This window comes from Enhydra lutris, unplaced genomic scaffold (genome assembly GCF_002288905.1).
Source record: "Enhydra lutris kenyoni isolate GAN:26980312 unplaced genomic scaffold, ASM228890v2 scaffoldscaffold50, whole genome shotgun sequence".
Taxonomy (NCBI): domain Eukaryota; kingdom Metazoa; phylum Chordata; class Mammalia; order Carnivora; family Mustelidae; genus Enhydra; species Enhydra lutris.
The window spans coordinates 15872094-15886586 of NW_019154134.1; the positions used below are offsets into that span (position 1 = coordinate 15872094).

Here is a 14493-nt window from a genome sequence, read left to right on the forward strand (position 1 = left end):
CAAAAGCTGGGGGAATCACTGGAGTTGATTTACCTTATTGGCAACACTCCTTTTTTTTTTTTTTTTAAGATATTGGCAACACTCCTTTTTCTTTTTTTTAAAGATTTTATTTATTTGATAGAGAGAGAGAGAGATAGTGCATGTGCCCAAGCAAGGGGACCAGCAGGCAGAGAGAGAGGGAGAAGCAGGCTCCTACTGAGCAGAGAGAGCCCTACACCAGATCATGACCTGAGCCGAAGGCAGACGCTCAACCAACTGAGCCACCCAGGCACCACGGCAACACTCTTTGAAAAAAATATATATATAAGATAGAGAGAAAGAGAGCACACAGCAGGGTGGCAAGGGTGGGGTAGCAGTTCCGGAAGTCAGGAGACTCCATGCTCAGCAGGGGCCAGAGGTAGGGCTGGGTCTCACAACCCTGAAATCAAGACCTGAGGCAAAACCAAGAGTCAGGGGGCACCTGGGTGGCTCAGTGGGTTAAGCCGCTGCCTTCGGCTCAGGTCATGATCCCGGGTCCTGGGTTCGAGCCCCGCATCGGGCTTTCTGCTCAGCGGGGAGCCTGCTTCCTCCTCTCTCTCTGCCTGCCTCTCTGCTTACTTGTGATTTCTCTCTGTCAAATAAATAAATAAAAAAATTAAAAAAAAAAAAAAAAAACAACAAACCAAGAGTCAGACGCTTAACCAACTGAGCCACCCAGGTGCCCCTTGGCAACACTCTTGAGATGGTCTATGAATGTCTCCTGCTAAAGTTTCCACAACTGCTCTGATCAATTCCTTATCCTAAGATTTCTATGTACAATTCTTTCCAAAATTCTATTGAATATCTTAGTTGTCTTTGTACATATTTTCTGATTTCTTAGAGTACCAAAGTCTATCTTAAATATGTCCTAGTCCTACTTCTTCCAGAGATTTGATTGTGCAATTATTTCTTCCACATCATGAAATAACCTCGCCATCTTTACCTATACTTTTTCCTTTCTGTTTAAGCTATCTAGAATAACTTTTTTTTTTAAAGATTTTATTTATTTATTTGACAGAGATCACAAGCAGAGAGGCAGGCAGAGAGAGAGAGGAGGAAGCAGGCTCCCTGCAGAGCAGAGAGCCCGATGTGGGGCTCGATCCCAGGACCCTGGGATCATGACCTGAGCCGAAGGCAGAGGCTCTAACCCACTGAGCCACCCAGGCGCCCCTAGAATAACTTTTTAAAAAAAGATTTTATTTACTTATTTGACAGACAGAGATCACAAGTAGGCAGAGAGAGAGAGAGGAGGAAGCAGGCTCCCCGTGGAGCAGAGAGCCCAATGTGGGGCTCGATCTCGGGACCCTGGGATCTTGACTTGAGCCGAGGCAGAGGCTTTAACCCACTGAGTCACCCAGGCGCCCTAGAATAACTTTTTAGTAATTAAAAAATTATGCCAAATGATAAGTTTTCAGAATCAGTCCACTAGAGACATCATGAACTACTGGAGAGTTCTGGATTCTGAAAGAAGAGGGTGATAGGGTTAAACACAGGAAAGACTAAGTGTTTCTGCTTCATTTCTGGAGGAGTCCTATTTCAAAACACACTACATATGAATACATATGTACACACACATAGTGCATTCATGCATGCAAACTTCTCACTCCGCTTCTGATTCTGTCTCATTATTTACCTTCCTCCCAATGCTTTCTTGTTACACTCAGTCTACAATCAGGACTCCTCCTTCAAAGATAGGGCTACTTAGATATCTTTCCTTATTTGATGTTACTTCTAAATTATTCTCTGTCAAAATTTCCTTTAAAATTCTGTAGAGTAGATTCACTGGAAATCTCATTTGTTCAAAAAGCAAAACAAGATCAAAGGCATCACACCCTCTTATAAGCACAACCCGCACTCCTCTCCGTAGCTTCACAGATCAAACATTTTCTTCCTGTGGCTGGCCTCCTAAAGCCATTTCCTTCAGAGCGCAATTCCAGGGTCTAGATCCAAGAATTGAGTATGATTTTAATGTATATCTTTCTTTTTTATTGTTGTTAATTTATTTGCTGGAGTTTATCTTTCATATTTTTGGTTTCTGGTTTACTGTTATGGTCCTGAACCTAAACTGTGAGGAGCCCTCTCTGCACTGAAAGTTTGTCACTGCTTGTCTTCCTGTTTTAGAAGGTATTGGTAGGCAGATGTAACCAAGAGGACTAAGGGATGAAGAAATATCTGCACATGGGGGTCATGAGGTTGGAGACAGAACATGGTGTAAGGGTTGGATGTCTAAAGCATATCTGAAAATGCTCCCTGGGTGGAGCACTTTGTCATTGGCCAAAGTGGCAGGGCTAGGACAGGGTGGGATGTTTTGCTGGAAGATTCACAGAGGAATCAAGAGAACTGATGGCTGTGCACTTGGCTTCTCTAAACAGTTCATGTAGCTTTTGCCTCAACAGTCACATTGTATCTACCAGTGGGCACATTTTGTCCCTGATTTTGTCATCTCTACAGAATGTGATACTTTTCAGCATTCTTTCCTCTTCACACCTCACTTTTTCCTTATTAGGATTTCTTCCTCCCTTAACTTTGGTGACTATCCCACCTCCCCTTCACCTTCTGGCTTGATATTGTTTTTGGTTTTTGTTTTTATCCCTTTAACATTACCCACTGTACTTCCTCTACACATATGCCTGGCATAACTCTATCTACTTTCAAGCTTAAGTAACATGTTGTATTTTAGTTCTATTTTCTCTCAACTTCATTTCAGAAACTTGTCCATAATGGACCTCAATATTTTTTGCTCATTCCTCACAAAGCTGCCTTTCCTTCCTATTTTTGGTCCTAAATTATGGCACCACTACACAATCCCTCAGGCCAGAAACAAATTCCTCCATCTGCCTTACCATCAACAGTAGTAGTAAATGTACAATGTACTGCTTTTATGACCTCCTAAACCAGGGGTTCTGAAAGTGGGGTTCTCAGGTAACCACCAACAGCAGCACTTAGGAACTTGTTAGAAAATTAAATTTCCAGGCCGCACTCCAGACCTACTTGGGAGGAAGCCAGCAGTCTGTTTTAACATTCCCTCTAGGTGACTTTGATGTATACTGAAGTCTGAGGACTGCCATTCTGAACTCGTGACTGTTAATTCTAGGGATCCATGGCTGCGCTTCAGGAGGACCAAACAAACAAACAAACAAACAAAAACCCCAAAAAACAAAAACCCAAACCACCTGTAATTGTGTGTAAAGTTGAGTGTGTATCAATTTATATTTTTTCCAGGTATATAAGTATATAGCCTTTATTCATTTTATTTTCAAATGGGTCAGTCCTTCCCCAAATTGGGACTATTCCTTGTTTTCTGTCATTACCACCACTCACCCTTTGATCCAGTTCTTTTGCTCTAGTGTCCACCTTTTTTTTTTTTTTTTTTAAGATTTTTTTATTCACTTGAGACAGACAGAGAGAGCAAGAGCACAAGCATGAGGGAGGGGCAGAGGAGAGGAAGAAGCAAGCCTGCTGTTAGGCTCCACCCCAGGACTCCAGGATCAAGACCTGAGCTGCAAGCAGGTGCTTAATTGACTGAGCCACCCAGGCTTCCCTAGTCACCACCCTTTTTAATGTATCTTCATGTCTCAGTGACAATGATCATTCTGAAACATGAACCTCCTCATGGTCATTCTCCTGCTCAAAGGTCTTCAATAGGTCTCAAGAGTATACAAAGTGTGTAATAAAGTAACCTCTTACCATGACAAACATCACCTTTCATCAATGCTTATTCTTTTTCATGCATCTCTAATCATCCTTTGGTCTAGCAGGAATAAATTTTGAATATTCTGAACCTCACTTGGACTCCGATACCTGTCTGCATCTGTATATTCTGCATACTCACTCTAGAATGCCCTACATTGCCTCCCCCCACCTTCCCCAGCCTAATTCCTGTTTGTTTAAGATTCAGCACAAGCAACATCCCTTCTAGGAAAGTCTTCCATTAGGACTAAGTTTAAGTGGCCCTCCTATATACTCCCAGGTTTGTCTGTGCTTATCCCTCTGGTAATTGTTCTCAAACTTCACTTAGGACCCCTTTATACACTTAGAAAATATTGAGGATCCTGAGAGACTTATAGGATAGCTACCCATATTTACCACATTAGAAATTAGAAACTTAGCATTTTGTTTTTTTTTTAATTTTTTAAAGATTTTATTTATTTATTTGACAGACAGAGATCACAAGTAGGCAGAGAGGCAGAGAGAGAGAGAGGGAAGCAGGCTCCCCGCTGAGCAGAGAGCCGGATTTGGGACCCGATCCTAGGACCCTGAGATCATGACCTGAGCCAAAGGCAGAGGCTTTAACCCACTGAGTCACCCAGGCATCCCAAAACTTAGCATTTTAGAACTTACTATACATTAATGTAAATGATTTATTTTTATGATAACATGTTATTTTCCAAAACAGAATTTTGAGAAGAGTGGCATTGTTTTACATTTTTCAAGCCTCTTTATTGTCTGGCTTAATAGAAGACAGCTGGAATCTCTTATCTGTGCATTCAGTCTGTTGTGCTATATTTTGATTGAAACATACGAAGAAAATCTGGTCTCACACAGATAAGGAGTTGGAAAAGGAAAAATTATTTTCATAGCCCTTCTAGATAATTCTAGATATTCTTCTTTAATACCACACCAAACTTCACATACGGTATTTCTTAGAGTTCAGTTGCAACGTGGACTGAATCTGAAACTGTATCAATTAACTTTTTGTATTCTGCTACATTAAAATCCATGAGTCTATCTACCACTTTGATGACTCATTTTGATTTTGTAATAGCCTTGGCTATTTTGGAAATAGTTGTTGGTTGAGTTGTAGAGACCTTTCAAATGTTCACATATTTCATTACGTAATGTCAAAAACTACACATGTTAATATCACTGGTATTTTTTAGCGGAAAAGTACTGTAAAGCTGTAGCTTAAGGGGAAGTGTATACAAGTTTCACAAAATTTGTGTTTTTGTGTGAATACTCAATCACACAAGTGTTTTTTCTGGAGACAGCCATTTTACTTGGGCACGCAACAAAACTTACCATTTCTCTCCACAGATTAAAAAGATGTGTATGCTAGGGTTAATGAAATTATTTCTTTTAAAGATTTTATTTATTTATTTGATAGAGATTACAAGTAGTCAGAGAGGCAGGCAGAGAGAGAGAGAGAGGAGGAAGCAGGCTGAGCAGAGAGCCCGATGCGGGGCTCGATCCCAGGACCCTGAGATCACGACCCCAGTCGAAGGCAGAGGCTTTAACCCACTGAGCCACCCATGCGTCCCTAATGGAATTATTTTTTTTTTAAAGATTTTATTTATTTATTTGACAGAGAGAGATCACAAGTAGACGGAGAGGCAGGCAGAGAGAGAGAGGGAAGCAGGCTTCTTGCTGAGCAGAGAGCCCGATGTGGGACTCGATCCCAGGACCCTGAGATCATGACCTGAGCCGAAGGCAGCGGCTTAACCCACTGAGCCACCCAGGCGCCCCATGAAATTATTTTCAATAGTTAATGAAATTAGTAATTTTTGCCCCCTTTGTCAAGGACATTCTTAGATTAGCATGTTGAAACAATCTTAAATTTTGTATGCTATGATTGCAAGGAAGTGAAGAATACAAAATACCACTATTAGTGCAGTTTGGTACCACTGCCTTGTTTCCTCCTAAGGTGCAGCAGCTTAATCTAGTATGCTTTCACACCATGAGTGCAAATGCCAACAAAGTGAAGAAGGTCAAAAGTGTCTTAGCATTATACTGAAAATTGTTTTGGCCTTGCAGACCCATCCAAAAGGCCTCCAGGACCCTCAACAAGGTTCTGAGGATGAATTTTGGAAGCAGCTGCCCGGGAGCACATACTTTGTTATCCCTCATTGGGTTGCAAGTTCTTTTTTTTTTTAAGATTTTTATTTATTTATTTGACAGAGATCACAAGTAGGCAGAGAAGCAGGCAGAGAGAGGGGGAAGCAGGCTCCCCACTGAGCAGGGAGCCTGATGTGGGGCTTGATCCCAGGACCGGGAGATCATGACCTGAGCCCAAGGCGGAGGCTCAACCCACTGAGCCACCCAAGCGCCCCTGAGTTGCAAGTTGTATGTGGACCGTCTGTAACCTTCTTTTTTTTTTTTTTTTTTTTTTTTTTTTAAGATTTTATTTGTTTATTTGACAGAGAGAAATCACAAGTAAGCAGAGAGGCAGGCAGAGAGAGAGGAGGAAGCAGGCTCCCTGCCGAGCAGAAAGCCCGACGTGGGGCTTGAACCCAGGACCTGGGATCATGACCTGAGCCGAAGGCAGCAGCCTAACCCACTGAGCCACTCAGGCGCCCCTGTAACCTTCTTTTATGTGCCCTTGTCTAACGGTGTCTGCAAAGTAAGGCTCAATAAATATTAGTACCTGCGAAATGAGCGACTGAATGACAAGTTATAAACAACGACCGCATAGCTTTCACCTGCCTCCTTTCTTAATTCAATCAGAACTTAAACGTTTTCTAAATTTTTTTTTCTTTCTTTTTTTTTTCTTTTTTAATTAGGACGTCGGCCAACGTTTTCAATAGTTGGGGCGGGGCAGCGGCCTGCATGTGATCACGACGCGCTACTGTTTGGTCAAGCATTCATCTGTGATACCGGGGAGTCCTTCCTCCTTCCCAACCCCGCACCAGCAGGCCAGGCCTCTTGGTTCCCCAGTTCTACCTAGATTTAAGAACGGTAAGATCTGAGTCTCCTACATTTTTAGGAGTACTGAAATTTGATTCATTCGAAGCGGGGGAAGAAAATCGATAAATATCCTAACGAGAAGACTAACAGGAGCTACAGACCGCTCGAAGACTCGGGAGCTCCAGGATACAGCCTCCGCTAACCCGCCGTGTTGCCGGAGCGACGCTTCCGGCCGGCGCGCGCAGCCCTGGGAGCAGGGGAGTTGTGGAATGGGCGGCTAGACCTGCCCGCCGCCGTGAATTCGCCAGCGGGAACGCGCTCGCGTCCGCGCGTTCTTTGCTTTCCCAGCTCCGTCGCTGACGCGTCGTAGACGTTGGGGAGCGGAGGACAGCAGCAGCGGGTCGGGATGAACAGCGGCGGCGGCTTCGGTTTGGCTTTAGGCTTCGGCCTTACCCCTACAGCGGTGATTCAGGTGACCAATCTGTCGTCGGCGGTGACCAGCGAGCAGATGCGGACGCTTTTTTCCTTCTTAGGAGAAATCGAGGAGCTGCGGCTTTACCCCCCAGAGTAAGTGCTCGAGCTCGGCTGGGGGAGGGGCGCGGGCGCCATAGAGACCTCGGGCACTGAGGCGTTGGGGAGAGCGCGGGCGGGGGCGCGCGGTGCCCGTCACGTGACTGCCCGGGCTTACCTTGGTGCCCATGTTTGATTAGGGCACGGGGGGTGGGGGGGGGAGGTGGAGGGGGCGCCGAGGTCCTGCTCTCCTTGTTAGTTAGACTGGGGGTTAACTTATGCACCGAGCCTTTAGAGAAAATTTAGAGAAGTTTTTTTTCGTGCGTCCCCGATTTGTGGTCTCGGTCGGCTCCTCGTATTCAGTGCCTCTCCCGTTTCCTTTTTCTTCCCGAACTTAAGATGGCCGCAGGTGGGCCCGGAATAGTCCTCATGGCAAAAGCCTGTTAAGCGTTTTTGCAATGTGAAAATCGCAGAGACCGCGCCGGGGAAACTGTCCACTTGTTAGGGCCTTAGTGTCAGGCCGTTGTTACTGATTAGAAAGCCTGCGGCTCATGGCCGGTTGGAATTGAGGCTGTATTTGTTCCCCAGGGCGGTGTTCACAAATTTAGCATCTTCTTGGTTAATCTGACCGAGCCCATCCATCTTGTTAAAGATCATGTCTATTCGCCCTTTTGGCCGCGGATTAAAATTTCCGCTTTGAAGGTCACACTGTCCTAAGCCTTTCATAAAAAGAATTAGTCGGTGCAGGATTATCCCTGTTGGAAGCTTTGAAAATCTGTCTGTATTTAGAAGTCTACATGTAGCTTGCGGCCACTTCTCAAGTACTGCATTTTGAAGTAAGATTTCTCTTGTATGGTACTAATCTACTCAAAATTTGTAAGGGGTTTTGGGTTGTTCACATTATTACACGCACTTTTTTTTGTTGTTGTTGTTGTTTTTGTTAAGGTAAAGTTTAGAATCTTAAAATCCTCAGCCTTTTTTCGTTGTGTCAAAATTCTTTAAGGGAGGGCTAGTAGTTGCCCAGGATTTCTTTCTTTCAAAAAAAAAGTATTTGACTTTTTCGTTTATTTCATAATGATGCATGTAGACCTCTTTTTCTTTCGGTTTCTGTCTGTAAGTATATCGCATTGCCACAGCATAGATACTGGTAAAGTTTGGTATTTGGATTTTTAAATTTTTTGAAGTTTTTTTCCCCTCTCCTTTTTGTTTTGAAATATGTAATGTATACAGAATAGTTGAAAAGAATAACACCCACGTTTCCTTCACCTGTATTCCTTTCTTGCCAGTTGAGTTCTGTCTCCCTAGCTATCTATACCCTCTACACTTAAACTCCCTCTTTCTTCCCATCCTTTTCAAAGTAGTTGCAGACACCAGGACTGTTATGTATGTCTTCAGAACAGGTACATTGTTCTACATTACCATAATACTGTTAACATGTTTAAGAAATTTAATATTGATAATGTATAACAAGTAGTTCATGTTTAAATTTTCCCAATTATTATAATCGTGTTTTTTTTTCTTTTTTTCATCCAAAATATAATCAGAAACCACCCGTTTTATTTGGTTGTTAACCTCCTTTAATCCAGAACAGTCCCCTGACACCTTTTTAAAAATCTTTCATGACATTGACATTTCGTCTCATAGTTTGTTTTGTAAAATGATTCTTAATCTGGGTTTATATAGATTGTTTCTACATGATTAGATTCAGATAATACTTTTTTGTCAAGAATACTTTGTAAGTAGGTGCATATACGTATTTATTGATCAGCAATGGCATTTATAGTTTGAATATCTTTTGCAAATGCTTTCTGCTGTCTCTTCGTTTCAGCGTTCAGAGCTTTTTTTAATAATTGAGAAGTGTTTGGGAGAGTGCTGTACCCTTAAGAATTGGAATCAAGCAGTAAAATATTTTGTATATGAATCTTTGTAAACTAACCTTGTTTTCAAGGTTGTGGTAATAATGTGTCTCATAGGTAGAAATATATTACATAATATTATTCAATGCCAACATAATACCACTTTCATAGTTAAAACCAGGGTATGGGTGGCAATATACTGACGATCATTATCTGACACTTTGTAATGGGCTGTTTTTTGAAATCAGATATTACTTAGAGTTTAAAAGTCAAAGAGAATAAAAAGCTATTTACTTAAACATGGTTGAGTTAGTGTGTCACAAACTATAATACATTTTGCAAAATTGTAACGTAAACATAGCACATATGGGCCCTGCAAAATTCTTAATCAGTTTTTCCTTAAGTGTAGTCTCTTATTACTGTTTTTCAAAAATATTGCCATGCTTTACTAACAGTGTGTTTTCTTCTCTATAATGAAGTTGTTGTAACCTGGTTTTTATGTTAAAGATGTATTTGCAAATTTGAGCTGAAATGGATAACAGTACAATAGTAGTAGTTGTATTGAGGACAGATAACTGTTTTGCAGTGTCTTGAAAACAGTACTTTATGATTTTTTTTTTTAATTTTAAAAAAGATTTTATTTATTTATTTGACAGAGAGAGATAACAAGTAGGCAGAGAGGCAGGCAGAGAAAGGGGGGGAGCAGGCTCCCTGCTGAGCAGAGAGCCCGATGTGGGGCTCCATCCCAGGACCCTGAGATCGTGACCTGAGCCGAAGGCAGAGGCTTCGCCCACTGAGCCACCCAGGTGCCCCAGTACTTTATGATTAATGTTTGGAAGCTGAGTAGAATTTCATTTGTTTTGAATTTGGAAATAGAGTTCTTTAAAACCATGTGAAAACAGTTTCTCATTAAGATTTTAAGAATTCCTTTGCTAATATGAAAATTCAGATTTTAAATTTAACTCTTTTGGAATGAGGGTGTGATTCAGTTTCTTAGTTTTTAAACATTGGTAATTAGTGTGAACATTCATTATACATGTTAAAAATTCTTTTTTTGTGCTATTGGGATGATAAATACCCAGAATTTTTGCTTTCACTTGTGGCACGACAAATGAATACCATACGTGAGAACCTTTTTATAGCAGTAAGAAACTTTTGTAGTTTTTTAGTCATTTCTTTTTTTAGGTGTACTGTACAGACAGAGAAGTATAAATAAAAATACAGCTTGATGAATTTCCACAAAGTGAACACACCTGTGTAATCAGCACCCACATCAGGCTTGTGTGTATCCTAGCGTTGTCCCAGTGTCCCTTTTCAAGTGACTAAACCCCAAAGGGTAATCCTATCCTGATTTCTAACACCATTTCTCACGTTAACACCTGGATTTTTTTTGCTTGCTGGTTTTCATTTCTCTGGTCTTCAAAGGATTAATAAGGAAGAATCTGTCAACTACTTACTTAAAGAAATTAATAGGACCAGTATAACCATTTTATGAGAAATAGAGAAAAAGAAACACCGCTTAACGATTCTCACTCCATTTCCATAGATTTCTGCAGTCCTTTTTATATGTGCTTATTTTAATATAGCATAATCAAAGGATTTATACACTCATGGTGAACTTTTTTTCTTTCAACATGTAATTATTTTTCCATATTGCTGTGTCTTATAGTAATAACATTTTAAAGGCTGTAATTATGTCATAAGTGTGTTTTTCAAATTCTGTCATTGCCTATAGTGGTTCTTTTGGTGTTTTAAGTCAGTTGGTTTTAGTTGGAAACATTTGAAAATGTGTCTTTTTGATTTTCTGCACTGATGGGAGCACCTTCTGGCATTTGGTGGGCAAGGATCAGTAATTCATAAGAAAATCTTAACATAAGGCAAAATTATGCCATCCAAAGTACACTAGAATCCTTCTGAGAAACCCTGTTATAAATTGTGTGTCAGTTAATATTTTTATATGTGAATCTATGTACTTTGTCCATGCTTTGGATTATATCTTTTTTGATAGATACTACAATAAAAGACTGGATATATTAGTACGCTTGACTTTTTTAAAAAGATTGTACTGTGCCATCACTGTGTTTAATGAAAAACAAAATAATCAGTTAGGGCCTAGGAAATTTAACTGATGCTCAAAAAGTTGGTTCTGTAATTTCCGCGGTAAACTCCTAGTCAGAAATTCTGATCTTTTTGAAAAACGGTTGTAGACCGTTTTATATTTGAAAAAAGAAACAAAATTTGATTCAGCAAATGAGGTGGAAGTAAAATTTGCTATATTTGGCTACTGCTACTTTCCTTAGAAGCATTTAGAATATGTAACACCCTTTTAAAAATGAAGACTCTAGGTCAAAATTGCACTTAAAATTGATAATTTTATTTAATTTAAAAAAGTAAATCTATTTAAAAGTTAGATGTATTAGAACAAAAGCTGTAAATATAAAATTTGGGACCAGTGATTTATAAATAAAAATACATTTGTTGGGGCGCATGGGTGGCTCAGTGGATTAAGCCTCTGCCTTCAGCTCAGGTCATGATCTCGGAGTCCTGGGATCCCCCTCGCATCCGGCTCTCTGCTCAGCAGGGAGCCTGCCCCCCCCCCCTTGTGATCTCTGTCTGTCAAATAAATAAATAAATTCTTTAAAAAAAGTTTGTTGAGAAATTCATCTTCTGTATTTAGGCTTGCCACTGTATTGTATTTTAGATGTAATGTTCAAAATAAAAGTGTTAAATGTAAGTTGATCTCTATTCTGTATTTTAAGAAAGGTAATTGGAGATGAAGATAAAGAAAATTCGTCAAAACAGTGGTGAGGCTATGTCTAGTGTCCATACTCCTGTTATGATGTTTGGTCTGCATGGATCAGTGTGTCAGCCAGTTCTGGGCTTCTCAAATTTTGATAGTCTATTATAACATGAAGTTGCTTTACCATCCAGTCTCATATTTCCTTTTCCTCTGGATGTTTTTAAATTTGAAATGGTGTGGGTTTTAAGTAGGAGTATTGGAAAAAGTGTTTTTAGTTTTCCACAGTGATTATTTAGGTTTCCATTCTTTCACAAAAGGATCTATTTAGGGAATGTAGTTTCAATGGTGGTTTGTTTAGGCTCTTGAAGATTTCAGTGCTTAAAGAGAGTATTTGTATTTGCTAGGGCTTTTTTTTTTTTTTTTTTAAGATTTTATTTATTTATTTGACAGGCAGAGAGGCAGGCAGAGAGAGAGGAAGGGAAGCAGGCTTCCTGCTGAGCCCTCTCCCTGAGCAGAGAGCCTGATGCCAGGGCTCTATCCCAGGACCCTGGGATCATGACCTGAGCTGAAGGCGAAGGCAGAGGCTTTAACCCACTGAACCACCCAGGCACCCCTTGCTAGGGCTTTAGTACCTGATTATAATTATAGGTTTTTTTCGGGGGGGGGGGGCTGGTTTCAAAAGACAAACAGCACTACCCAGTCTACCTCAAGAAGAGATAAAATTATTAAAAAGGTGGATATTTTCCTAAATTGAAATAAAGACTGTAGTACAAGTAGGCCTCATGGGAGTTGGGACTGGGAACCAGGAAGATAATCACCATCCAAGGCAACTGTCTGCTTCTTCTCAGAGGCTTTATTGTCTGCTCAGTTTGTTTCCGTGTATCTGCTCTATATTCTTTGCAGACTTATTTTGTACTATCTTGGCTTCTGGCCCAAGCCTTGAGTCTAAGTGACTTTTCAGCCCGAGAGAGAATCTTGTTGTTTTAAGTTGATTCGATCAAGCCACCCAAATTATAGGTTGTTGGTTAGTCAGTAAAATGGACCCTTGTGTCATGTAGCAAATCAGTTGTGCTAGAAGCTTCTAAAATCTGTTGAGAGTTTCACCTAAGAAAACTGATAAGGCTGTGCTAAAAGTGTATAGAATGTCCTGGTAGCACGTAGAGGAAAGATACTTACTCACTTTGAGACTTTAAAGTAGCTTTCCAGAAGACTTGGAAACTTGAGTCTTGGAGAAAAGTGGAATTAACACTCAAAAAGGGAGGTAGGATATTCTAGGCAAATGGAACAACATGTACAAAGATGGCCCAGATACTCAGAATATGTTGTAGAAACCACAAGAATTTCTAATGTCTGGATTTTGGAGAGCATTTAGATGGTAAAACAAGAACAGAAGGGGTGTCTTTAAGGAAATTTAAAGCAGTGGAATGACATGACATAATTTATAGTTTTGAAGGATCACTCTGGCAGCTTTTTTGAAAGACCGTTATTAAGGAGTTTGGATTGGAGTCACTGTGATTGGTTAGGAGCCATTGTAATAATCTGGGTGAGAAATAATGAGGGTCTGAATTAAGGTCCTTATAGTGAGGATGATAAAATAATTAATGTGACAAATATTTGGGATGCAGTCTTCACAGGATTTAATGACCAATTGAATGAAAAGGGAAGGGTCAAAGATCAAAATACCCTTGCATCTTAGTAGTTTTGTAGAAACATTATTTCTTATGCTAAGCTTGTGAAATAGGGAACTCTACTCATTGTGGTCATTGATTTTAGGCTGAAGCCGATGTAGTGGCCACCAGTTTCTTAAATGGTGGCTGGTCACTGTGGCAGAGGAAGAGAACCAAGCAGTGACCCTGAAAGCTCCTGAATGTCAGTTCTGCTCATATTTAATTGGCCAAAACCAGTTCCTTGGGCACACTGACTTCAAGGAACAACGAAATGGAATTTTACCATGTAGCCAGAAGAGATTTGGAAGTCTGTAGTGAGTGGTAGTAATGATGGTTACGTTTAATGACTCCTAGATTTGTGACTTGAGTAATGCGGTGGTATTTTTAACTGAGAGGTAAAGTCTAAAACAAAGACTAGGTTTGGTGAGGAAGAAGGATGATGAATTTTAGACTTAGTAACTTTTGGGGGGGTGGGGCCTGTGACCGTCAAGGTGTAATATTCCAGCAGACACTTGGATCTGGGAGTCTAAAGCTCAAGAGAGGCCTAAATTGGAGATTTGGTAATGTAAAGGTGAGTTAAGTGTGGATATGACTGTTTTACCTGGTGACAAATTCATAAAGTGCTTGACTCAGATGTTTGTGTGGGGAGGTGTGGAGTAGGCATCGTTGGAGTGGGCCTGTTGAAGCCGAATTGGATAGCCTTAGGCAGAAGTGAATTGAGTTGCGTTGGGTGAGAAAGAGGTAGTTTCATTTTGTCATCTTTTATTAGTCTGACTACTTATGTTAATAATAACATAAATAGTTTCAAGTTTTAAGTGCTAATATGTTTTATTATCACAGTGTTTGGGTAATGGCATAAACATGTATGTTTAACCATTATCAAGGTGGATTTGTTGCCTTATGTGAAAGATTTTTTATTTTAAAAATGGCTAATATTTGGAATTGCCAATTAAGTAGTACATTAAAATGCTTTAAAAAATTTTATTTCTTTAATAGAGAGGGAGGGAGAGGATCTTTTTTTTTAAGATTTCATTTATTTATTTGACAAACAGAGATCACAAGTAGGCAGAGAGGCAGGCAG

The 14493-nt window shown here is 40.3% G+C and overlaps 1 protein-coding gene across 3 annotated transcripts in view; it reads left to right on the forward strand.

Moving 5' to 3' along the window:
- The first annotated feature begins 6540 nt into the window (after window positions 1-6540).
- LOC111156860 (splicing regulatory glutamic acid and lysine rich protein 1) overlaps window positions 6541-14493 on the forward strand; it is a 44194-nt gene continuing 36241 nt past the window's right edge. For 2 of the 3 annotated variants that reach the window (XM_022517957.1, XM_022517958.1), the window contains exon 1: window positions 6541-7206. In XM_022517957.1, coding sequence (XP_022373665.1) covers window positions 7046-7206 — 161 coding nt within the window. In that variant the 5' untranslated portion in view covers window positions 6541-7045. The remainder of the gene's footprint in view (window positions 7207-14493) is intronic. The other variant, XM_022517959.1, reaches the window with a different exon arrangement.